At 36.9% G+C, this 23884-nt stretch overlaps 2 protein-coding genes across 5 annotated transcripts; one reads left to right on the top strand and one right to left on the bottom strand.

Annotated features, from left to right (window-relative positions):
* Positions 1-3823: 3823 nt before the first annotated feature.
* Positions 3824-14843, bottom strand: ythdf3 (YTH N6-methyladenosine RNA binding protein F3). 3 transcript variants are annotated; one of them, XM_067378238.1, is made up of 5 exons: positions 14509-14842; positions 14131-14155; positions 13529-13608; positions 10855-12504; positions 3824-5387 (listed from the first exon to the last, which is right to left on the bottom strand). In XM_067378238.1, exons 1-5 carry the CDS (start codon positions 14530-14532, stop codon positions 5364-5366), a joined length of 1803 nt encoding a protein of 600 aa, XP_067234339.1. In that variant the 5' UTR covers positions 14533-14842; the 3' UTR covers positions 3824-5363. The 3 variants fall into 3 exon arrangements, with proteins under 3 accessions (XP_067234339.1, XP_067234341.1, XP_067234338.1); XM_067378240.1 differs by lacking the exon at positions 3824-5387 and adding an exon at positions 8287-9758 and having other exon boundaries at positions 14509-14843; XM_067378237.1 differs by lacking the exon at positions 3824-5387 and having other exon boundaries at positions 8287-12504.
* Positions 14800-23187, top strand: pdha1b (pyruvate dehydrogenase E1 subunit alpha 1b). 2 transcript variants are annotated; one of them, XM_067378242.1, is made up of 13 exons: positions 14800-14927; positions 16272-16343; positions 16828-16848; positions 17177-17245; positions 17315-17488; positions 17572-17698; positions 19113-19204; positions 19279-19371; positions 19460-19615; positions 19759-19830; positions 19933-20000; positions 20185-20293; positions 22324-23187. In XM_067378242.1, exons 2-13 carry the CDS (start codon positions 16287-16289, stop codon positions 22486-22488), a joined length of 1203 nt encoding a protein of 400 aa, XP_067234343.1. In that variant the 5' UTR covers positions 14800-14927; positions 16272-16286; the 3' UTR covers positions 22489-23187. The 2 variants fall into 2 exon arrangements, with proteins under 2 accessions (XP_067234343.1, XP_067234342.1); XM_067378241.1 differs by lacking the exon at positions 14800-14927 and having other exon boundaries at positions 16226-16343.
* The last annotated feature ends 697 nt before the right edge of the window (positions 23188-23884 follow it).

Raw genomic sequence — 23884 nt, 5'->3', positions numbered from 1 at the left:
TATATATGTATATATAAACCCCAAGCCTAATGTTAATAAATACACACCCATTCAAAAGTGGGTCAGTATAATTTTTAGTTACACTTTATTTTAGGGTGCCATTTTTACAGTGTAATTATACATTTAAGTACTGAGTAATATTAATTAACAACATAGTAATAGGGTTTGTTTCAGTTGCTTGCAAATTATGCATAATTTACTGTTACTTTTATTCAGCAAATATGTATTAAATTAATAAGGATGCATTAAATTAATAAGAAAAATAAGAAATGTTTCTTGAGAACCAGCATTTTAGAATGATTTCTGAAGGATCATGTGATTAAAATATAATAAAATAGTAAGAAATTGTTAAATTGTAATATTACGGGGGTTTTTTTTACTGTATTTTTGTTCAAATAAATGCAGCCTTTAGCATAAACGTCTTTCAAAAAAAAAAAATCTTAACTAATATAATGTATAATATAAATATGGATTCAAATGAAATGCTTTTTAGATCACAATAAACATCGCCCTATTAGAGGGATAAGTAAAATAAATTTTCAACAGGCGCCCGTCCTTATAAAGCTTCAACCTAACCTTGCTCTCAGCCATTTCTCTGCAGTTAAATACGTCAGTTGCTTCAAAGAGAGCAGAATCAAAGGCCTTTGGCAGTGGCTCTCATCTCTTCCTAATTGGCTATGCCGAGCCTTCGAAAGGAACATCTGTAGAATAACAGAACACCATTCAAACTGCATCAGAATGAATCAGCTTCTTCTGATAAAAAACAAAAAAAAAAAGATTAAAATCACTCATTCAGTCTGTCCATCGTGATAAAATACTAAAAAGTCTTGACTGCAGCTTCATACTTTAGGATGCATGATACAATTAAGCACTTCATAAATATGTAAACCGGTGCTATAGTGAAGTATGTCGCAGTACAACTCACTGTATCACTGTCAAAGATGACACAGCACCACATTACGGCTGTTTAACTTTGCTAAACATGTTAGAAATCCAAGTGAAAATAAAAAGTTGAGCACTCCTTGAAAGGTCACTGGCAATCATTTGCAAAGCTAAGATCAAGAACATGCACTCATGCTCTTATGCTACAAAATGTTCTACATTTTCACATGGTTGTTTTAAAAACACGTACTTCTGCAGGTCTATTGATTTGCTGTGATTAAACCGAGATGTATGTTTAGTTCTGAAGGCCTGCTGTGATCTGATCCGACTTCTCAAGAAACAAGGGCCAGGAAACCCCAAGCCAGCACAAAGGCTGAAAAAAAAAAAACCCTCATTTGCATATTCAGCCTTTGTTCTTTCCATGCCTGTGAGCCAAACTGGCAATTAGAGGGAGTGAAGCAAAGGTTATTAATAGCACTGTGTTGTACAAACTCACCTAAAAAAAAAAAAGTAAAAGAAAGCATTTAGTAGTTCGAGCCAGATGGGTGTACTGATACATATGCAGTGAACATGGTAAAGTCTTAATTCAAAGCCTCCATCTTAGTAATTACAACTTTTTATACAGCAGCACCACACAAAAAGAAATTTCCCCTGTCACGCAGAGGGATTCTCTTGGCAAGCCACCATTAATTGACTTTACCCTAGGTGCAGATTGGACAACAAGTGCTATGTTCATGTTGTAATTGCCTGATTAAAGATGAAGGGGCTCTGGGCGAGAGACGAGAGCTCTGTCGTTTCACCTAGATGACATAAGGCCCCGTCACCAAGAACATCTCTTGTCTAGACTCTTTTACAGGCAGTGGAACAGAATCCTTTTTAATGTAATTTTCTTTTCACTGGTGTCGCTCTTATGTAACATACAGGTGTGGATAAGATAACCAAGTGGAGATATGATATTAGTCACCTTCGCAAATTCTAGTGGATCTAGTGGATAATTAAAGCACATTTTGTTCAATCATTTTTAAAATAAATTATTAATGGAGAAAAAAAAAGTTTACATTAAAACTACAATGAATTCAGTTTACATCTTCATAGTATGTTTTTTTAAAGCATTTTAATTAAGTTAGAATATTTTATTATATTAACAAAAATAATAACTAAAATTAATATTATTTTACAATTTTGTGGGGAATTTTCAAATCCCTGGTGAATTCCTGTGGGGTGGGGTGGGGGGGGGACCCAATAGCATATAGCACAATAGGGCCTCAGCCATTAGAATTGAAATGTATTAGGCAATAGCGCCACCTAATGGATGATCCATTAAACACAACAACTCCGGGTAAAATATAATCAACCCGTTACATTTCATCTAAAACGAGCTTTCGAGAGTTAATGAAGCCATGTGGAAATTTTGCAGTCAAACTTGTGTGTAAAATCTAGGCTTGAGATTAAGATAAAAAATTAAAGCAATTTCACACACAAAAAAAATGCATTTTCCAATCAAACATCAATGTAAAGCCTAACAGTCCAATTTAATAAATACAAAATGAGTTAATTTCACTCGAATATTACTTAAAGTTAATTGCACTTAACAGGAAAAAAAAGTTATGTGAACTCAATAACTGATTATAGGCCTATTAAGCAGAACTCGAACTGAAACACAGCATATTTCTAGTTCCCAGCATCCTTTGCTTCAAACTCTGTAAAGAGAGTAAATGTTGAACTTAAAGGTGCTAAATAGCATCTTTTCGTCGACTGAGAAACCAAAGACTGTTACTGAGTTTTTTAAATGAGCGCATGCGTAAGAACAACCCCCCTCCTTCACAACTCATTTCAAGGGAACGCCTCCCAAAACTCGTACACGAGTGTTTGTTTACCACCGTCATTCTCTGTGTCGTGTTAGTGGATTCATTATGTCGGACTCACCTCAGGTAACTCATAATCTGCAGATGTTACTCCTGTCTCCTGACAAAAACATTGCATGCGGTGCATGTGGAGTGTGGAAAGTTACTGGAGCGCGCAGCCGCGCTCTTCTCTCACAAGGAACGTCACGGCAGTGATTGACAAGCCAGAGGGCCAATCGTTTACACAATAATCGCGTAAACGATTGGCTGATGTTGTTAAGGCCCTACCTCGTGCACAGACGATGTATATTAATATTATTCCTTTCAGTGCACCTAATAAATAGTCTTTTATCAGTTAGTAAAGACAGTTTCAAGTAATATTGCAAAAATGTATAAAACAAAACATCCTATTTAGCACCTTTAAATATAATTTTATGTTTTTGCACTATATTAATATTGGGGGAGATCTGTTAGTGTTTAATGTTATGTTGGGATTCAAAAGGGTTATGTAATGTCTGCGTTATTACCATGTGCTGAAGAGTAGAGCCTGGTTAAGTCGAGGATGAGCAAGACAATGGTAAATATTTATTTATATAAGTATTATTTATAAGTATTAGGCTACTTTGTTTAAAAGTAGAAATTGCTCTTTCTGAGTTGATATTTTGTTTTGCGCTAAATTAAAAGTAGTATTTGCTCTTTCTGAGGAGTTGATATTTTGTTTATTTTTTGAAGCACGTGCGCTATCTAGCCTGCTTGGTAGCTAGCTAGCAAGTAAATAAAGCAGAGTTCAAGTTTTATAATTATTACATTGACATTTCAGCAACTCAAAGTGTTTGAGTGGAGTTGTTTTATATTAGGAAATAATCTTGTAGTGAACTCAAGTGAAATAAATTCACAGTACTCATTACTGTTGGTTTCTAAACTTAAATGAATTGAAATGAGTTATCATAACTTGTTTAGTTTGTCATTTAAGATTAGATCTGGTAATGCTGCCATGCGACACATAAAACCAACCCTGCTGCAGTCAAGACAATTTTCAGAATGTTTCCATAAATCTATATTTATTTTTCAAATCAGATTAATTAATCACATCATACCTGTTAGCATCAGCATCATTAAGAAGCATTGATTTACAGTAACCTATACAAGCATGGCCTTAAACCAAAGCACACAGAGGAAGGGGGCGGAAGGCGTCTCTTTTTGCAGCAGTACACATCATCCCGCAATTGTTAAATGTGAACCCAAAATGTGATGCCTGTTCCATCACTGGGCAGCCTAAAGTGGCCTGTGGAGAAGGCAGCTTCCAGTGAACAAACAGGAAATAGCAGACTGTAATTACTTTGCATTACTCACAGATGTTTGAGAAGATCAAGTCTTACGGTGGGAGTGTGATCTCAAGACACCGGCAGCCTGCACCTCTGGACCCAAGCAAGGAAACATTCAGACTATAACGTCAGGCCATAGCAACAATAGTACTTTATCATTCAATCGATCAATATACTCAAGACCTAAATAAATGGTTTCATTTGCATGGCCTCTGAATAATGCTCAGTATATATTTGCAAACAGCAAAACCAAAAGTTCTCATGCAATACGAATTTGGACAATATCTTGCGCCCGTTAAATAAAGGAGTAAACGGCACATTCTGAAATGAAAAACTCAAAACGTGGCATCGCTAAACATGTATAATGTTTATTTTAGCTAGCGAGTCACCTATAGGAGAAAACTGTCACATTCTCGCTGAGCTTCGGCAATTCGGACTAAATCCTGATTAGCAGCAGATCAGAATCCTGATCAGTCCAAAAAAGCGTTAAAGAGGTTTTCCTGAACACCAGGCCTGGTTACGTCTGAGGATGATGGACTTCAGAGGAACTTATGGCATTTTTGAGCAGGTTTCTCCTAAGACAAATGCACTTTTGAAATACAAGATTGCAGGAAAAACAAACAAACAAACAAACAAACAAACAAAAAATGTGCATTGGCTGGTGTCATTCTGCACCAAGCTGCAAAATTATCTTTTGGTACACAGAAATAGATGCTGATACACAAAGGTGAAAGGGCTACTGTGGAGTCAGTCTATAATATCGGACATGGTTCTGACTTGGGTTTCAGTCAGGTGGGACGCAAGCTTTTGCGCCTCTATGTTTTTTACAGCTTCACGCAAATTCAAGTAAAGATTTGTCTTTCCTTGGATACATAGTTCTCGTCTCCTCTGAGTGTGCTCACATGTAAAGAGCGCTAAAAAGAAAATGATTTACAAAAACAAACAAAACACTAAACAATAAGCCTACAAATACATTTGAAATCCTTAGGACCGACTACACTGGTTAGTCAGTTAATACCAAACAGATGTCCAATGATAGTTAAGGGTACTGGTAGAAGCTTTTAGAAGGGCTGAAAGTGCTTTAAGATACAGTTTACGTGAGTGATTTTCTTTCTGTTTCGTGCGAGACTTGAGCGTAAGGGCAGATCCATCAGAAGTCGACTCAGAAAAGTCCACTGTCTTGATTAGGTGTTCGTACATCGTCTTCAGCAGAATAAAATACGTCAGAACCCCATTCTTCCTCTGAGGTTACACAATATTTAAGGTTCTACATCATTAGTGTTGATGCTCTACCAAGGAGATCTCTGTAAACCTACTGTTTATTTCTATTTCGCTCCTGTAAAGAAAGACAAAGAGAGAAGACAAAATTAGATGATTAAAATGGAACACAAAGCCATTATGAAGATCTTTGTCTTTTACCTAAGCCAGGTTGTGTAAACTGAGATGAAACGGAAGTGTCTTAAAAACACTTTGCTCAGAAAATCAAACTCTTTTCAAATGTGCAAGATGCTCTAGAATCTTTTCTGATTTGGCTCGTGCTTCTTGAATCACAATTCAAATGGAATTAACTAAATCTCCAGAGTTAAATCAACTCTGCTCAGAGTACATATGGTCCCTCTCTAAATAGTGTTAAAGTAACACTGAACCAGAGTTAAAGTTAATGAGATAATTAAGCAATTAACAAGGCTGTGACTGAAGACAGTTGTAGTTCTTGTGTTACTCTTTTCTTCAGTGATTGTTAACAGCAGGTGTTCATCACTAATGCACAATCATCACTTAATTAATTGCTTAATTATCTCATTAACTTTAACCCTTCTTTAGTGTTATTTTAACACTATTTAGAAAGGGACCATATGTACTCTGCGCAGTTGATTTAACTATTTTGCTGTGTAGGGATGAAATGATATTAAAATTCTGTCTGCTTCAAATTAGTTTATCATTATTTTCATTATAATTAGTCGATATATTGGCTATAATATTTTGTCTAAATAAATTAAAATGTAAACAAAAAATCATGTGGGTCATGAAGTGAGCAATTTTGAGAAACTTTCTAAGCTAAAATGTAAGTTTACTGAAGCTGCAGGTCCAACAAATACATGTAACAGTAAAATAGAGTATCTGGACTGCTGACACAGCCAGTGCTTTCAAAACCGTGTGAGGCTGATTAGATCTCTCTGACATACAGAAAGTAAAACTTTTCACCCTTAAAAGGTGCAGTAAGCAATTTAAACTGTTGAAAATTTAAATCGACACCCATTTCCTAGATGTCAGTTCTTTGTGTGTGCTGCAAAAAAATATTATGTTTGTACATAATCCTGGCTGTGTAAATAGGAGGAAAAAAAAACAAAGTGGATCGGACCAATCAGCAATAGGGGCGTACACTATCATAATGTGGGAGGAGAGAGAGTGACCATTTGTAGAAAGACTAGATATTCAAGGGTCAGAGAAATATATTTGTTCAAAAAAAAAAAAAAAAAAGCGCTACAATAAGGCAAGAGCTATTACCGCGCTAAAAATGGGAAAGCTTTTCAGTGCTGGAGAGTCGTTAGAGAGTGTGCAGGGCTGAAAACGAATGCTCGATATGCGAGTAAAGGCAAAGTTCTTTTTTGATCTTTGCTTTGGGTAAAAATTTTGAAATACGTGACCAGCGTAGCAAACATCCCAACTTCGACCACACTGCTGAGAATGGTGTTTAGGTGTAAATATAAAATAGTAAATATGTGCTGTGCGCTTTCCTCTCAATAACAAAACAACTGAAATGGCAGCGGTGAAAAAACAGCGGCTAAGAAAGCACCTGATCCTAGTGATGATCAAGTGGATTTTTGGACAAGCTCTTCAATTCGGCACTCCAGTAAATTCACATCACGTTTATTTATACAGCATTTTATATAATAGATTGTATAAAGCTCTACAATAGAAGCAGATTTACAGTATTAAACATGAAAAAGCATCAGTGTCTCTTTTAATTAGAGTTCTTAATTTTTAGAAAAGCGGATCTCCAGTGTGTTTATGTTTTTACTCAGGTCTGACCTTGATGGACTGAATAGAAGAAGTGAACCAGAGAAGAAAGTCAAAGAAGGCAGAGCCTTAGCGAAAACCTTCCTATTACATAATCCCCACAGATCAATGGTAACAGCCAGAGCAAATTTTTCCGGAAAGTACGCTTTAGCAAGCCGTTACGAACTCCCAAAGCAAACAAAATTAACTTTGTTTTGGCCTGATTTTGTTCGAAATTTTGCTTGAAGTAAAGTGAAAAAGTCAGAATTTTTGCTCTGCAATTCGCCCATCGAAGTGCACACACACACAGCAGTGAATATTAAACACACATAGAGCAGTAGACAGCTTTTTTTACTGCGGCACCCAGGGAGTGATTGGGGGTTAGGTGGGTAATTGTGAACCTCAATTGTGGGCAATTAGAGTTCAAGAGAGCACTGTTCATTCACTTGCCCCACCTACATTTTCTGCCGGTACTGAGACTCGAACCTGTGACCTTCAGGTTACAAGTCTGACTATCAAACCATTAGGCCACAACTGGCCACAAGTATATCAGAGCATTAACATTGGTTTTTGCTGTTTCACAGATCCAAGATATGCTGTTGTTGTTGAATCACAGCTGATCCATCCATATTTGCACCAGCTGTTAGTCGTTGCCTGTGTTGCATAATGTTCATTCATTTGGGGGCGGAGCAATTAAGGGAGGGGTGAGTTGAGTTCAAATATTAACAGTGTTTCTCAGAAATCGCTTACTGCACCTTTTAAAGTAATTTTTAAAGAAGTGAGTAAATGCTCACAGGAGATGAAGACCTCTAAAAAGGCATTTTATTCTACTTCAGGGTGGTTACCTCACATTATGGCTGCTATATGAACAGTTGAATACTACTCACTCACTTATTAACCCCTTTTGAACATTTGATTGACAAATAAATAAATCATTGGTGACAAATATGCTTGTGAACAGGGTATTTCTACTATAATGTCATCTAGTAACTGAAATCTTGCTTTTGAGTGATGCTGAAACCACACCAATAGGTGTCAGTATAAATGATATTGTGTTATTACAAATGTTATTGGTAACACTTTACAATATGGTTCATTAGTTAATATTAATTAACTACATTAGTTAACATGAACTAATGATAAACTGCACTTATACAGCATTTATTAATCGTTGTTAATGTTAATGTATTAGTAAATGTTGAAATTATTAAAATCTTGTTAACATTAGTTGATGCGCTGTGAACTAACATGAACAAACAATGAACTACTATTTATTAACTAACATCAACAAAGATTAGTAAATACAGTAACAAATGTATTGCTCATGGTTAGTTCATGTTATATACATTAATGTTTAACTAATGAACCTTATTGTAAAGTGTTACCATGTTATTATCTTGAAAAGCTGAGAAACAACTTGGCATATATTTCAATACATAAGCTAGTTAAATTTACAGCTAGCATAAAGAGGTAAGGCTTGCTGGGCAAAAATAGGCAGCAGGCACAAAAAAATTAAAAGCTTTAAAAAAATATATATAAAACAACAGTGCTTACCACTGCTATAAAGCCATGTGCCACTACAAGGCTTTAATACTCTTAACTGGAGCTATTGATTACATTACAGACAGCGCTTTCACAACACAATGCATTGTTTTGGGGAAAAAAAAAAAATTAACAGTTGGTGAGTGGACCAGATGTCAAAATGTGAAATGACACAGCGCTCTTAGTGTCTCTCTATACTTGTATGTATGTATTTGTATAATTTATATATATATATATATATATGCATATGCATACCGTGCTTTATGCCACAGATTTAAAATCACTTCATTAGATGAATCAAGCATTAGATTTCACAAATTAAACCACAGGCCTTGGAGACCTTTTTAATTTAAATAGTTGATTTTATTATGGCTTTGGCAATCTACACATGATTGGCAAGATAATGAAATAAATAGAAAATGAGGTTTGGAGAAAAACTAAATCTGAGGTTTTGATAATGAAAAAAAGCTAAATTAGTACAACAATACACCTTGATTAAGCCATTTTGATTGCAATCTTTCCATTTATGTTCTTGACTAACAATCCTGTAGTGGCTTACGTAAAGATGCGCAATATATTGTGTAAGTGACAAATACTCAATCAGCTGAATACAAATGACAACCTGATGAAATAAGGCCAATAGAGTTGCAGTGCTGCATACAAGCCATATACATGTAAGCAGCTAATTTCAGTCAATTCACAATTATTTACAGGAGTAAAAGCAGCAGCTTGACATGCATAAATCACAAAACTCTGATCAGCGGGAGTTTATTAACAATTGCTGGACAATTCAAACATTTCTGGAACCTTTTGTTAAAATATCTAAAACTAAAAAAGTTAGACTGCTGGTATTCATGTTTCCTCTTCGCAGGCATGTGTTGGCAAAATGTTGCTATGGTTAACTTAGTACCATGTCAACCATCACTCCAAAAACTTTGAAGCGAGTACATGACCACAGTAGTACAAAGTCATGCCAATGAGTTAAAGGGTTAGTTCACGCAAAAATGAAAGTCCTGCCATTTATTACTCACCCTCATGCCGTTCCACATCCGTAAGACCTTTGTTAATCTTCGGAACACAAATTAAGATATTTTTGTTGAAATCCGATGGCTCAGTGAGGCCTCCATAGCCAGCAATGACATTTCCTCTCTCAAGATCCATTAATATACTAAAAACATATTTAAATCAGTTCATGTGAGTACAGTGGTTCAATATTAATAGTATAAAGTGACAAGAATATTTTTGGTGTGCCAAAAAAACTAAATAACGACTTATATAGTGACGGCTGATTTCAAAACATTGCTTCAGGAAGCTTCAGAACATAATGAATCAGTGTATCGAATCATGATTCGGATCGCGTGTCAAACTGCCAAACGGCTGAAATCATGTGACTTTGGCGCAGCTGATTTGTGTTCCAAAGATTAACAAAGGTCTTACGGGTGTGGAACGGCATGAGGGTGAGAAATAAATGACAGAATTTTTGGGTGAACTAACCCTTTAAGTGTAGATATTAAACCTAGTGCCAAACATTTTTCAACACCTTCCAAACAAATTTAAGCTCTATTAGGACAAAATACCAAATGACTCCATTTGTTCAAATGCAAGACATTCATCATTAAGGGTTTGACCTGATAAACCCCCAAAATTGTGTGAAATCTGATCTAAATGCTGTTCATAATTCACATACAAGGATAAAATGCAGCTGGTGCCAAGGTAATGGGCACAGACATCAATTATTTGTGTTAGTTAAGCAGGAAATGATGCAAGTCCAATCTATTAATGGGACATCTGCCTGCTGTTTGAGCAGAGCGTCACTGCTCGACACCAGCCTTTTTGTCAATAGATGGGCAGAGACTTCTTAGTTGTTTTTTTAACACCATTTATTTCACAATACCTATCTGCTGATACTTTAGCAGTTTGGTTAATTGAAATATAAGGGAAATGGTTTATGAGCAAGCCATGTTTAGCAATAAAACACAAACAACATATTACATAACCTCCAGTAATGATGTACTGAGTTACCAGATCAGACATTTCATTTCTAATTATGACTGACTGCACTGTGTTTGTCTTGTGTTTCAGAAATAAGCAGCAGAAAGAGAAACAGAAAGACTAATCTGGCTTAGAAATGAGTTGCTATTAAAAAAACCTACCTTTGGAAATAGATTGACATGCTGACAGCACTAAAACATAAAGTTTACGAGATCTAAAGATGCATTGCTTGCTTTCTGCTATTGTGAAGAGTGGCAGAAAGCTGCGCTTACCCTTCGCATTGCTTCCTCTTCCTCCTGCCGCTTTTCGTAATGTGCAAAATCGTCAAAGATTGAGGTGGTATGCTTGAAAGTTGCAATAATTTTAAGCACTTGCTTTGCCTTCTCTAGGGGCACTTCCTGAGTGTCCCTGGAGTTGGTGACAGGCTTGTTGTCATTGTTTTCTAAGCGAATGTGCCTCAGTTGGTTATTGGGCACGTCCTTAACAAAGATCCATTTTACCTCAAACTTGCCCTTCCACTTATCCTGGGACCAGACGCCGGCATAGGCGTTATAGTCCACGGTTGACTTCATCTCAGCCACGCCGCAGAAGTGTCCGCTGCCGTTGACGCTAAAGAGCAGGTACAGTGGACCTTTGGCACCGAGCGAGCGGTAGGCGCCGTCTAGGCGCTTGTTTCCGTGCTCTGTGCTGCACCAGATGGAGTACTTGATGGAGCGGTGGATGTCGTCCTCAGAGTAGCTCTTGATGATGAAGACCCGTCCGTTTTTCAAGTTCCAGTCAAAGTCTTTGGGGTTGTAATTGTTGAGGGCCTTGAGCTTCTCCAGCACGGGGTGAACCTCGCCGGAAGAAGGTGACGAGCTCATGGGGACTCCCGTCCCAAGGCCAAAGTTCTCCATGCCACTGTTCTGGTTAAACGTGGTTCCTCGGTTCCGAGGGGCCACCCAGCGATTTTGGGGTTGGGGATTCTGCACCTGAGATGGGTGCAGGGGCTGCGGAGGACCTGGTTGCGAGTGATGGTGAGGGTGGGGAGGACCTGGAGGCAGCTGCTGAGGGTGCTGAGGAGATTGTAGCTGGAGCTGCTGATGTTGGGGTTGAGGAGGCAATGGACTCTGCAGCATGGGCTGAGGTTGGGCCAAGAGTTGCTGCTGCACCAACGGCTGAGGGGGCAGCATCTGTTGAGCAAGAGGGGGTTTGGTGATAGAGCCTTTGTCCTCCCAGGTACCAATGTTCATGTTATGCTTTATCGGCGGAGGAGGGATTGTGGCGCCGCTTCCCAAACCCATGTTAGGCTTTGGCTTCAGCTTGGGCTGTGGTTTTGCGGGTTTTCTTGCGATGGCCGCCCACGACGTGGGTTTTGGTGCAGAGGAGCTGACAGGTGGCATGCTGTTGGCAGCCATGCTACTCATACCCGGCGTCCCTCCTAAAGGAGACCCGACAGTCTTTGTAACGGCCGACATGTCGGAGCCAAGCTTGAGCCCGGCCATTCCCTGATCGATACTACTGAGCCCTGGAACTTTACTAAGTTGCGTGTCACTGCCGAATCCAGCCTGTCCATCAGCAATGGCCCGGCCCAACGAGCTCGGGGGATATCCATAACTGCTGCTATACGCTGAGCTCTGTGTAGACTGTCCCTGAGAACCACTAGTGCCCCAGGTGGAAAAGTCTGCATTTCCGGGAAAGAAGTTAAATCCGTGTTGGCTGAGAAAAGGGGGCGTGTTGCCTAAAGCACCAGGCTGGCTGAAGACTCCATCGGGAATGAAGTGATGCTCACCATTGCTCATCTGTCCATATGTGGTCAGGTACGGCATAGGCGGGTCTCCCGCGGTGGACCAAGCAGCCTCTCCCAAGGAGTAAGGGAATCCGATAGAGGGAGCATAATAGCTGGGCATGTAGGGATCAGACATTGGTGGGTAGCTATTACTCTGTAGGGTGTAATTAAAGATAAGTCAGTAATGATTATGTAACAAACCAATGGGCTAAATAAAGATGTGACAAAAACATAATAGGTGAAAAAACGTGTGATAAACACACTACCATTTAAAAGTTTAAAGAAGCAAATACTTTTATTTAGCAAGGACACGTTAAATAATTTGAAACATATTTGGAATATTACAAAAGATTTCGATTTCAAATAATTTTTTGAAATTTCTATTCATCAAAGAAAAAAATTTAGGTGCAAAACTGATTTCAAAATTGATAATGTGAAATGTTTCTTGAGCAACAAATCATTATATTAGAATGATTTCTGAAGGATCATGTGAGCATGTCCTGATATTGCTGAGTTAGATCATATTTTGTTGATCCTGGAACAACATTCTAGTCTGAAAATTTAGTCTTAACCCTATTCCTACTCCTAAACCTAACCCTACCCATAAGTTAGCCCAAAAATCAGAGGGAAATGATAGATGAATAACACTGATGTAGAAGCACCAATTCATGATTTTAAGCCTAAACTTGACATATTCTGTAAACTTGTCCCTCAAATCTGATTGGTTGATTTGAATGTTGTTCCAGGATCAACAAAGTGTTGACCCAGGAAGATGTTGAACTCAGCAATATCAGGTTATGCATCATGTGACACTGAAGACTGGAGTAATGATGCTAAAAATTCAGCTTTGCCATCACAGGAGTAAATTATATTTTTAAATATATTAAAACGGAAACCAATCATTTTAAGTTGTAATATTATTTCACAATATTACTATTTTTTCTGTATTTTAGTTAAAATAAGTGCAGCCTTGGTTAGCATAAGAGAACTTCCCATCAGCAAACTTTTGAACTGTAGTGTATAAAATAAATTATAGGAATCAACAAATAATAAAATACGGAAGAGGTCAGAGATTTGTTACAGATTTCTCAGACATTTGTACAAAAATATTATAATATCTTATAAAATATTATATTATTTTCTAAGTACTAATGAGACAGCATAAGGAGAAAACTCACCTGATTTGTCTGGCTGCTCAGATAATTGTCAAAGTCATCATCATTTACAGCATCCTTCTGATGCATCGAACCGTTTTGCACTAAGCAAAATGATATAAAGAGAGTGTGTCAGTTAATTTTTCTTCAATACACCACGATGTTGATATGAGATAATGAGACAGCAATTTAACACAAATAAATTACATTTGGAAATGATTATGTCTAAGCAAGAACAAAAGGTAAAAAATAAACCTTTAAATATTAAATACAGTAAATTGCTTGCTTGTCAGGACTAAGTAGTCACAAAGTGAGCTAGATTAACATTAAGACTGGTCTACTACATAAAATATGATTCACAGAAGGAGTGACTATTTATAAATCCACACAAGCAGGCAGTGAGAAACACATCAGTAATCCAAACACCCTTAAAGGGACAGTTCACATGTTCATGTGACTTTCTTTGACTGAATGACATTCACTTTCATTGCAAGGAAAAACATGTAATGAAAGTGAATGGTGACTGTGGATGTCAGTCAGTGGATCTGGATAACATTCTGTTCCACCAAAAAAAAAAAAAAATTGGATCCTTTTAAAAGTAGACATGCCTGAAGAAAACAACATACCTTTGTTTCCTTGTCCTTTAGGTCTCTGGTTTTTTTTTGTTCAAAGTGTGCGTACAGTGACAAAGACAGAGAAAAAACACATTATGAACACCTGTTTATCAGGAACAGAACAGAGACACAATAATTCGGCCTAGCAAGAACAGCTATCAAATATCCAGGACTCTCAGTTTGTGGAGAAGCTACTTGATTATGATTGACGTTGGCTGTGTTTCAGAACCGAACTGTAGCGTTAGTTTGTTTCGTACTCAACGCGCCAATGAAACCCAAAAATGCTGTCTAGGTAGGCAGCTCACTATGGTTTGAGACACAACCACTACCTGTACATGCACCATCATGTTTATGTATTTCTATAGCTGGAAGCGCATCCGTCTCGCGTACCTGATCGACAGTTGTCGCAGACATCCTCCGGGAGCCCGAGCTGATCGCTGTTATGACTGTCCACGGTCTCTCCTGCCACCGCTGCGGGTTCGCGTTATTTTTCCTCTCTCCGGGTTGCCCTATAATCACAGCGTATTTCTCAGGCGTTGATCTCCTCGCCCGGTCTCAAACGGTCGGCAGCGGTCCTCTCGGGCGACAGTGACAGCAAATGTCAAACAGTTTGGGGAGCTTGGCGGCTGTGTGCTGTGTTTAAGTTATTGTAAAACATTCACACACTGTGTAACGTCTGGAGAGAATATTACCCCTGCTCTGCTCCACAATGGCGGATGGGCTCTGACTCTCACTTCCGTTTGAGCGCTGACCTTCCGCCGCTGACGTAAAAGAGGAGACGTGCGCCTGCTTTTTCATACGATACAAAAGTACAAAATATTACCTTTTATTCGGTTATTTCACTTATGACATGTTTTATCATGAGGGATAATATATCATTTTTATAATATAAATATAAATGTAAATATGGGGAAAATAATCCTTTGTTTTTTGTTGTAAAATGTGTTAACATTTCTATACAGTTCAAAAACACTTATACATGCTAAATGTGTTCAACTAACAGATAATTTGTCTCAAAATATAGTTTTATACGTGCTTGGAATTATATATTTCAATGACCATGGGATAGAATAATTTAATTTAATATATATATATATATATATATATATATATATATATATATATATATATATATATATATATATATATATATATATATGTATGTATATTCAGAAATTCCTAATGGACCTACATTAAAAACATTTTTATTCATTTTATACGTGACTTAATATATTAGAGCATGAAATAACATAATATAAAAACCTATTTTATAATACTCTATAAATGTTGTTCGTTATTTTAATCATTAAAACATTACCCAGTAGTATCTTACACAATAATAAAAAAAAAGCACTTCTATAAATTTTTTTAATAACTAGGGTGCATAACCAAACATAGGTGGGTGAGACTGAAAAATGAAATATCACCATGATAAAACAACATTCTGCTATAACTGCTCTTTACCGCTTGGTGGCACTGTTCTATTTCACGAAAATAATATGACCGTAAATGACGAGTTTTAAATGTCTTCAAAATAAAAGTCCTGTTACTACTTAAAACTCATAGAACAAACAGAAATATAGTAACTAAATTTGAATACATTAAGCAGACCGAGTCTATCTGTTCATTTATATGTTATAAATAATTTCCCACAAGTAATTACAAGATGTCTATCTATCTATCTATAAGTGTCTATCTATCTATCTATCTATCTATCTATCTATCTATCTATCTATCTATCTATCTATCTATCTATCTATCTATCTATCTATCTATCTATCTATCTATCTATCTATCTATCTATCTATCTATCTATTATTTGATTATTCTTGTTTTTAAGCTAACATACAAATGAGTCTTCATTTCAAAATGTTTTGCCTTAGGCAACTCCACAAAGATTTGCTGTGTCCATCATATTATTACATATGCTTAATATGACTTAATATTGTTATATTAAATTAATATATATTATTTTAATTTGTATTAATTATTTTTCATCTTTATTGTTGCTGTTGCTATGCAAGGTAAAGCTGAACTTTAATTCTTGAAACAGAGTGTAGTCAAATCCTCAACCATACTAAGCTAGTGTGAGTGTTTCTGGCTTCAGCTCACTGTGTGTTGTTGATCCTCCTGAAACTCTCCTGCTCATTCAGGTTGGGATTTGGAGCATGCAGAACATGCTGACAGTAATTGCAAACGCATTCAAGGCCGGTGCCAAAATAAATGTAGGTATTGTGTCTGTTTATTTATCTGTTTGCTGTTAAAGAGACAGAGGCATTGAATGATTCGAGCTCTGTTTAGCTTAGAGGTATTAAAAGATTTACAAGAGGCTAAACTAGATCTCTGTAGTCTCATCGACCTTGTAGATGATGTACAGTAAATGCAAATTCATGCTTACTGTAATTGGCCACTGAACTGATTGGATATGATTAAATGGCAAAGTCTTCCTTGTTTGGTCTCTGTTGTTTTTCATAATAGTTTGTTTTTAGCCATTCACAGTCTGTGGTACAGTCCAACTATAATTTATTGAAATGAGAAATTATATAATATGTTTGTTCTGACATGGATGTCATTTTGAACCATATTGTGGTCTTTTTCTGATATATTTATATGGTCTCAATACTTTATAATAGAGTTAATTTAGTAAAGTATAAAGAAAACAGTATACTAGCCCCACTGATGATTTCTATCTTTTTAATTGTTTTATAGGGTGCCCAGACAGTGTCAGAGGTAAGATTTGGACTCTACACTAACTTAACTTCTCGTTGCGATTAGTGCCACAGAGGTGTATTTGTCTTCCACTACTCTTCGAAAGTTTGGGTTCAGTATGATTTTTAATGTTTAATTTGAAATAGACTTCTTAAAATGTAGTCACTTGCATCCTTGCTGAATAAAAATATTAATTTCTTTAAAAAAAAAAAAAAAGATCTTACTGATCTCAAACTTTTGAAAAGCAGTGTGTTTATTTTAGGTACATAATCCACAGAATGGCCTTCAATATCTCACAAGATGAAAATGCTTTTTCATAGTTTTATTACTGCACTCCACTCTTCTCCAGGGCTCCAGAGTGATGGTATCAGCACGTTCTTTTGCAGACTTCACACCTCAGGCCAGCTTTGACATCAAGGTAAAGTTGTCATATTAGCTTAAAGCATGCCCAAAAAACTTTTTTCATTCAACACGGTTCAAATTGTAGAGGTGTGACCTTCATCGTTTGGACGAAGGGCCTTCGGTGCAGACGTTGCTCACCAGAGAGGATGGACTCAGATACTACCGCAATATGCAGACCATGAGACGCATGGAGCTGAAGGCAGATCAGCTCTACAAGCAAAAGATCATACGAGGCTTCTGTCACCTGTATGATGGCCAGGTAATACAAAACTGAATGCCTTGTAGTCTATAATGGCTGTTTACACATCAATGTCAAATGATTTTCTTCTCATTACCTCTCAGGAAGCCTGTGCTGTAGGCATCGAGGCTGGTATCAATCCCACGGATCACGTGATCACCGCATATAGGGCTCATGGTTACACCTACACCAGAGGTGTGCCTGTGAAAGAGATCATGGCAGAGCTCACAGGTGGGGACTTCCTCCAGAAAGCTGCTTTAAAATAAAAATCCTGCAGTTTATCGGAGGTATGAGTAAAATATTTTTTTCCAAAATAAGGCAATTTGCTATTCATAAAATCCCAAGAATGATCTTTTACCTTGCCTACATGTGTTTCCTACGCTGCATTTTTTGCTGAATCTACAGCCCTAATAGCAGTATTAGGGGTAACGCATTACAATTAACGTGAGTTGTGTAATCGGATTACTTTTTTCAAGTAACTAGTAAAGTAACACATTACTTTTAAATTTACAACCAAATATCTGAGTTACTTTTTCAAATAAGTAACACAAGTTACTTTGTTTTCCCATTTATTGACTGACATTTCTCTTGTTCCCATGTTGAGAGAATTCGGGAGTTGTAGAGGTGTTGTGTTAACATGATTTGTATTCTAGACTAGTTCTAGACTAAGAAAAAAGCATACATTTACTCGTTTACTTCTTCTCCTGCATCCTATTCTTCTGTATTCCAGAATGGCAGCACAGCTGAAAGGCTTGTTTGTTTGAGCTGCGCCCTCTACTGTACAGGCATGAATTTGCATTTCCTTCAGCCTGAGGCTTATTTTGTGAAAGGGCCTTTGCATTTGACAAAAATAGAACTTTGTTGTTATAAAAACAAACAGCCCAGCCCAGATGAGAAAAAGTAACACAAAAGTAATGTAACGGATTACTTTCCATAAAAAGTAACTAAGTAATGCAATTAGTTACTTTTTAAAGGAGTAACACAATATTGTATTGCATTACTTAGTAGTAAGTAATGCGATTAGTGCCACATCAAGTCTTATTTTACACAACTTCTCTGTCCAAATTGAATGTGATGAGATTAAAAAATATGTGCTCTGTGAAAAATAACACAAAGCATGACCAGTGTAGTTCGATTCACGAAAAAATGACTTTTATAAACTGGTTCTTTTTAGGGAATCAAAAACAGTGTTGTTCCACACTACTGTTTGAATCACTCTTCACTGAATTAACTCATTGAATCAGTGATTACTGATAATTGATAACTCGAGTTATCAATTTATATATAACAATACCTCATTTCAGGATCATGTGAAACTGAAGACTGGAGTAATAGGTGTTGAAAATTGATCAAATATATATAGCCTTGGTGAGCATAAGAGACTTCTTTCAAAAACATTAAAAAATCATACTGACTCCAAACTTTTGAAATAGTGTTTGATAGTGTTTATATACAGTTGTTGATTTTTAAATGTAAGATTTTCATACAGATAGCTGAAAGAGAATTTCTCACAAGCAAAATGGACTGTAACAGGAAAATACCCAACTGACTCAAATCACATGAAGAGCTTGTGAACTGGAATCAAATGGAAAAAATGTGTATCCATAACCAGCCCTAATCTGAACATGTTCACAATCAATTTCAGGCCGAAGGGGTGGTGTTGCCAAAGGGAAGGGCGGCTCTATGCACATGTATGCCACCAATTTCTATGGCGGGAATGGTATTGTTGGTGCCCAGGTGAGATGCACACATGATAGCTTACTACAATATTACATCAAGCATTTCTTAATCCAAATCTCACTGTTTGGAAGGTTCCTCTTGGGGCTGGTGTGGCCCTGGCATGCCAGTATCAGGGTAAGAATGAGGTTTGTGTCACTCTGTATGGGGACGGAGCTGCTAATCAGGTGAGAGCAACTTCTGCCATGGATACACAGGTTTGTGTGCAATTTGCTGTTGCAAAAGACTGCTTTATCTGATTTGTCCTCTTATCAGGGCCAGATCTTTGAGTCATTTAACATGGCAGCTTTGTGGAAACTCCCCTGCATTTTCATATGTGAGAATAATAAATACGGTATGGGGACTTCAGTGGAACGGGCCTCAGCCAGCACAGACTATTACAAGAGAGGAGACTACATTCCTGGCATAAGGGTGACTGTTTTTTTGTTTTGTTCTTAGTTTTTCTAGATGCCTCGCCCTCATTTTATAATCACCAGTGCATGCAATTTTTTTTACAGATGTACATAAAAGGCATGTGAGAAAATATGTCAGGCCCTTTTCTTTGTTTTCTCCAGGTGGATGGTATGGATGTTCTCGGTGTGAGAGAGGCAACCAGGTTTGCAGCAGATTATTGCAGATCTGGAAAGGTAAAAGAAAAATGACATATTTTACTAACTTAACAAGTCAAGGAGGGTTTATAGATTTAGACTTTGTGACTGGTGGGCAAATGTTTGGCCTGTGATCTTCAGGGTCCCATACTAATGGAGCTCCAGACATATCGTTACCATGGACACAGCATGAGCGATCCTGGGGTCAGGTGAGGTTGACCTTCAACCTTTCCCCCCGTGGTAGGCGCTCATCCTTCCTCGGCTCATTTAAAACCCTGTCCTCATCTGCTAGCCTCCATAATTACATTCTTTCCTTAGTTTTAGCTAGTTTGCACATAATTTCAGTGAGGTCGCTATTCACTGTACCTTCAATCAGTGCTTTTCTGCCCTTAGCTATCGCACACGTGAAGAGATCCAGGAAGTTCGCAGTAAGAGTGACCCAATCTCTATGCTGAAGGACCGCATGATTGGTAATAACATGGCCAGTGTGGAGGAGATCAAGGTACTTGATGCATCATTTTTTTCTTGTCTATTGCACTCTTTATTTTATCAAGAGATGAACTTTGGTTTACGTGTTTAATTTTTTAAAATGTCATCTAATGGTGCCAAACATGGTGATGTTTGTGACATTTGCTATATGAATACACACAAAAAAGAACACTTCTGATCTGCACAGTCAAAAATGAACACCATAGGAAATTAATGGGCAATACGAAAAAATTGAAAATACAGAACAATTTTATGGGGATTTTGATAATGTCTAAAGATATATGTCTAACTTTCACATGCAAAACCTTATAAAAGTAAAAATTATGTCTGAAAATACTCTTATAAGCATATATATATATATATATATATATATATATATATATATATATATATATATATATATATATATACAGTCAAACCAAAATTTATTCAGACACCTTGAACATTTAAATTCATTAATTCAGTTTATTCAATATAGTTTAAAAATATGATAAAAATAAAATATGACAAGATCTCAGAATTAAACTGTCCGAAAAAAATTATATAAAATATTATTTTCTTTATTTAGCACTATATAGCACTATATAAACCTGTTCCATATTATTTACTTAAACACTATTAATTGAAAATAATATGAAATTACATTTTTTACTAATATTTTTTTATATATATAGAAATACATGGTGCATAATTTAGATGTGAATATTGTTTAGTACCATTAAATCCTCTCAAAATACAAAGTATTAAAGAATAAATATTATTGAAACAAAAATGTAGTATATTTATTTCATAAATAAAACTGATACACTTGGGTGCGTCTCATCAACTCCCTAGTTCAGTAGTCAGGGCACTGATCAGGGAGTCGTCCATTTTAAGGGCTGTCTCAGTCACAAAATCCTTCTAGTGCACTGAAACTTTAGCTTCCTAAAAAGTCCCATAATGCACCTAAAAACCAGGGTGCATTGATGCTCACTATGTTCTCTGTTCTAAAACATAAATCACGTGAGCCACCTTACTACATAATAATATACGCTTATAATACGATTTATAATACGCTTCTCTCGGCACACAAAGCACTTTACATGGAAGGGGGGAATCTCCTCAACCACCACCAATGTGCCGTATCCACCTGGATGATGCGACAGCAGCCATATTGCGCCAGAACACCCATCACACACCAGCTTATTAGTGGAGAGGAGACAGAGTGATGAAGCCAATATCTATATGGGGATGATTAGGAGGTTATGATGATGGACAGAGGCCAATGGGCAAATTTGGCCAGGAAGCCTGGGTTACACTCCTGCACTTTTTCGAAGGACATCCTGGGATTTTTAATGAACACAAAGAGTCAGGACCTAAGTTTAACATCTCATTTGAAGGGTGGTGCTTTTTCTTTTTGACAGTATAGTGTCCCCATTACTATACTGGAGTGTTAGGACCCACACAGACCACTGGATGAGCGCCCCCTGCTGGCCTCACTAATACCTTTTCCAGCAGCAAACTAGTTTTTCCAGGAGTCTCCCATCCAGTTACTGACCAACCCTGCTTAGTGTCAGTGGGCAGCCCGTATTGGGCTACAGGGTGATTATAGCTATTGGCTTTTTATTTTTATTTTTTATTAATACAACCACTATTTAATTATATGTCAGCATAAACTTACATCACCAGACAGGTAATGAACATAATTTAGCTAAGATTATGGCTGAAATTGTGCACGTATATGTAAAATATAACATACTAAAGATATCAGTCCCGCTGCTGTTCATAAATACCAGTGATGTTGTACAATGGGGACGTTGTCATGTCACCAGAAATTGTCATCAGTGTCCCAATGTGTAGTGAGCCAGCCAGGGTCCTTACTGTCCTCATCAGTGGCCAAATCTGTGTATACTGTTTCACGACCTAGGAAGCTATAGGGAGTTGATTGAGACGCACCCATTGCTTTCAGTCTTTTATAACTGCCGAGGATCACAGGTATGACCCCTAATTGAGGAATACTAGGTTAACACCCATCACCATGTTATGTTGTTGGAATCACAACAGGACATTGATGCAGAGATTCGTAAGGAGATAGAAGAAGCAGCACAGTTTGCTACCTCTGATCCAGAGCCCCCGCTGGAGGATTTGTGCAACCACATCTTCTACAACGATGCACCCTTAGAGGTCAGAGGCACCAACCCCTGGACGAGGCTGAAATCCATGAGCTAAGGAGCCTGATGATGATTCAGCACTTCATTCATTATAGTACAGGAGCTCTGTTCCTATTCCTATACGCACAAAAACATGGATGAAACTTGTGTTATCCATAAAGTCCTAACAACATTCCAATTAGATCACTGTGATAGCAATTAGTTTGGCAGACTGTTAATACATTAGAAAAGACAATAGCAAAAAATACAGCAATAATCAGTGGACCCTTTTCACAGACTGTCAATGTGATGATGCCTTTCCACAATTATCAACATCGCAAATCTACTAAAGTTTTTCATATTTTCATTTTTTTTAAATTTAATACACATTTATAACTCTATACTTTGTGTTATATTTCCTTGACAGTAAATGACAAACGCTGCTCTGTTTCTAATACAACAGCTGAGGGAGTGGGGACAAATTTGACATCTTTTTCTCTTCTAACCAATGTAATCAATATGTATTGTTTTTCTCTTTTGGAAACTCATGGAAATGCTATCATGACATTTTTATTTTGCTATCGAAGCAAATAGGAATACAAAAATGATATTTCCTGTCGTCTCATGCTCACCACTATAGAATAGTTTACCCAACTACGACGACTTCTGAGAACTCTGGAAATGTGAAAAGGGTCCATATTTAGAGCAATATTGGAAAAAATATACTATAACAAATTAATGGGCATCATCTTTACCTGTAAATGAGTAAAAATCAAAGGGCACGTACACGGTTTCTGAATTAAATCTTTTAAAAATGGAAAAGATTATACAATTCATATTAATTAATAAATATGCAGTTATTTGACTTGATATTTGCGTCAGTTGTCAATTCAGTTTGAATGCTAAATCCTGAGGCACTGAATCACGCAGGAGAAATGATCATAATAGACTCACCAGCAGGTGTCGCACTCTCCACCTCCGTGAATAAGGTGTCACAGCACACTGACAAGATGCCAAATCATTGGAGGTACATTCTTACGTACATTACAGTCATAAATGATGCCACCCAAAGTTTATGATGGCTGATGATGAATCAGTACACACTGACGAGCTACACTTATTAGGCAGATTTTTATTTATTTTTTTTAATGTGAATTGGAATAGATTTTATAAATAACTATGAAACTAATGATAAACTTATTTTCATTTATGCTTTCTTGTAGAGAAGAAATAAAGCATTTTGTGTCAATAATTCGAGTCTGAATAGGTAGCTTAAAGATATATATATATATATATTTGGTTTATTTGATATGGACCATGCATATTCATGAACATTGTTGTATAAAATACACCACATAAATATTCCAGAATTAGTAAAAACAACTACTTTTCAAATGCAGTCCCTAGGCAGGTAACATAAAACATAAAAACAGCCAACAATCATACAACATTCATTCACTATAAATGGAAAAATA

This window comes from Chanodichthys erythropterus, chromosome 23 (genome assembly GCF_024489055.1).
Source record: "Chanodichthys erythropterus isolate Z2021 chromosome 23, ASM2448905v1, whole genome shotgun sequence".
NCBI classification, from domain to species: Eukaryota; Metazoa; Chordata; class Actinopteri; order Cypriniformes; family Xenocyprididae; genus Chanodichthys; species Chanodichthys erythropterus.
Note: the sequence above shows the minus strand (reverse complement) of the source record. Positions and strands in the feature narration are given on the sequence as shown.

Coding starts and splice junctions, on each gene's coding strand:
- pdha1b (XM_067378242.1), top strand. CDS start 16,287: ATGCAGAACATGCTGACAGTAATTGCAAACGCATTCAAGGCCGGTGCC. Junction 17,246..17,314: donor AGGCCAGCTTTGACATCAAG/GTAAAGTTGTCA, acceptor TTCAAATTGTAG/AGGTGTGACCTTCATCGTTT. Junction 19,205..19,278: donor ATGGTATTGTTGGTGCCCAG/GTGAGATGCACA, acceptor ACTGTTTGGAAG/GTTCCTCTTGGGGCTGGTGT.
- ythdf3 (XM_067378237.1), bottom strand. CDS start 14,532: ATGTCTGCGACAACTGTCGATCAG. Junction 13,609..14,130: donor TAAAGGACAAGGAAACAAAG/GTATGTTGTTTT, acceptor CATTTTGCTTAG/TGCAAAACGGTTCGATGCAT. Junction 12,505..13,528: donor TGAGCAGCCAGACAAATCAG/GTGAGTTTTCTC, acceptor TACACCCTACAG/AGTAATAGCTACCCACCAAT.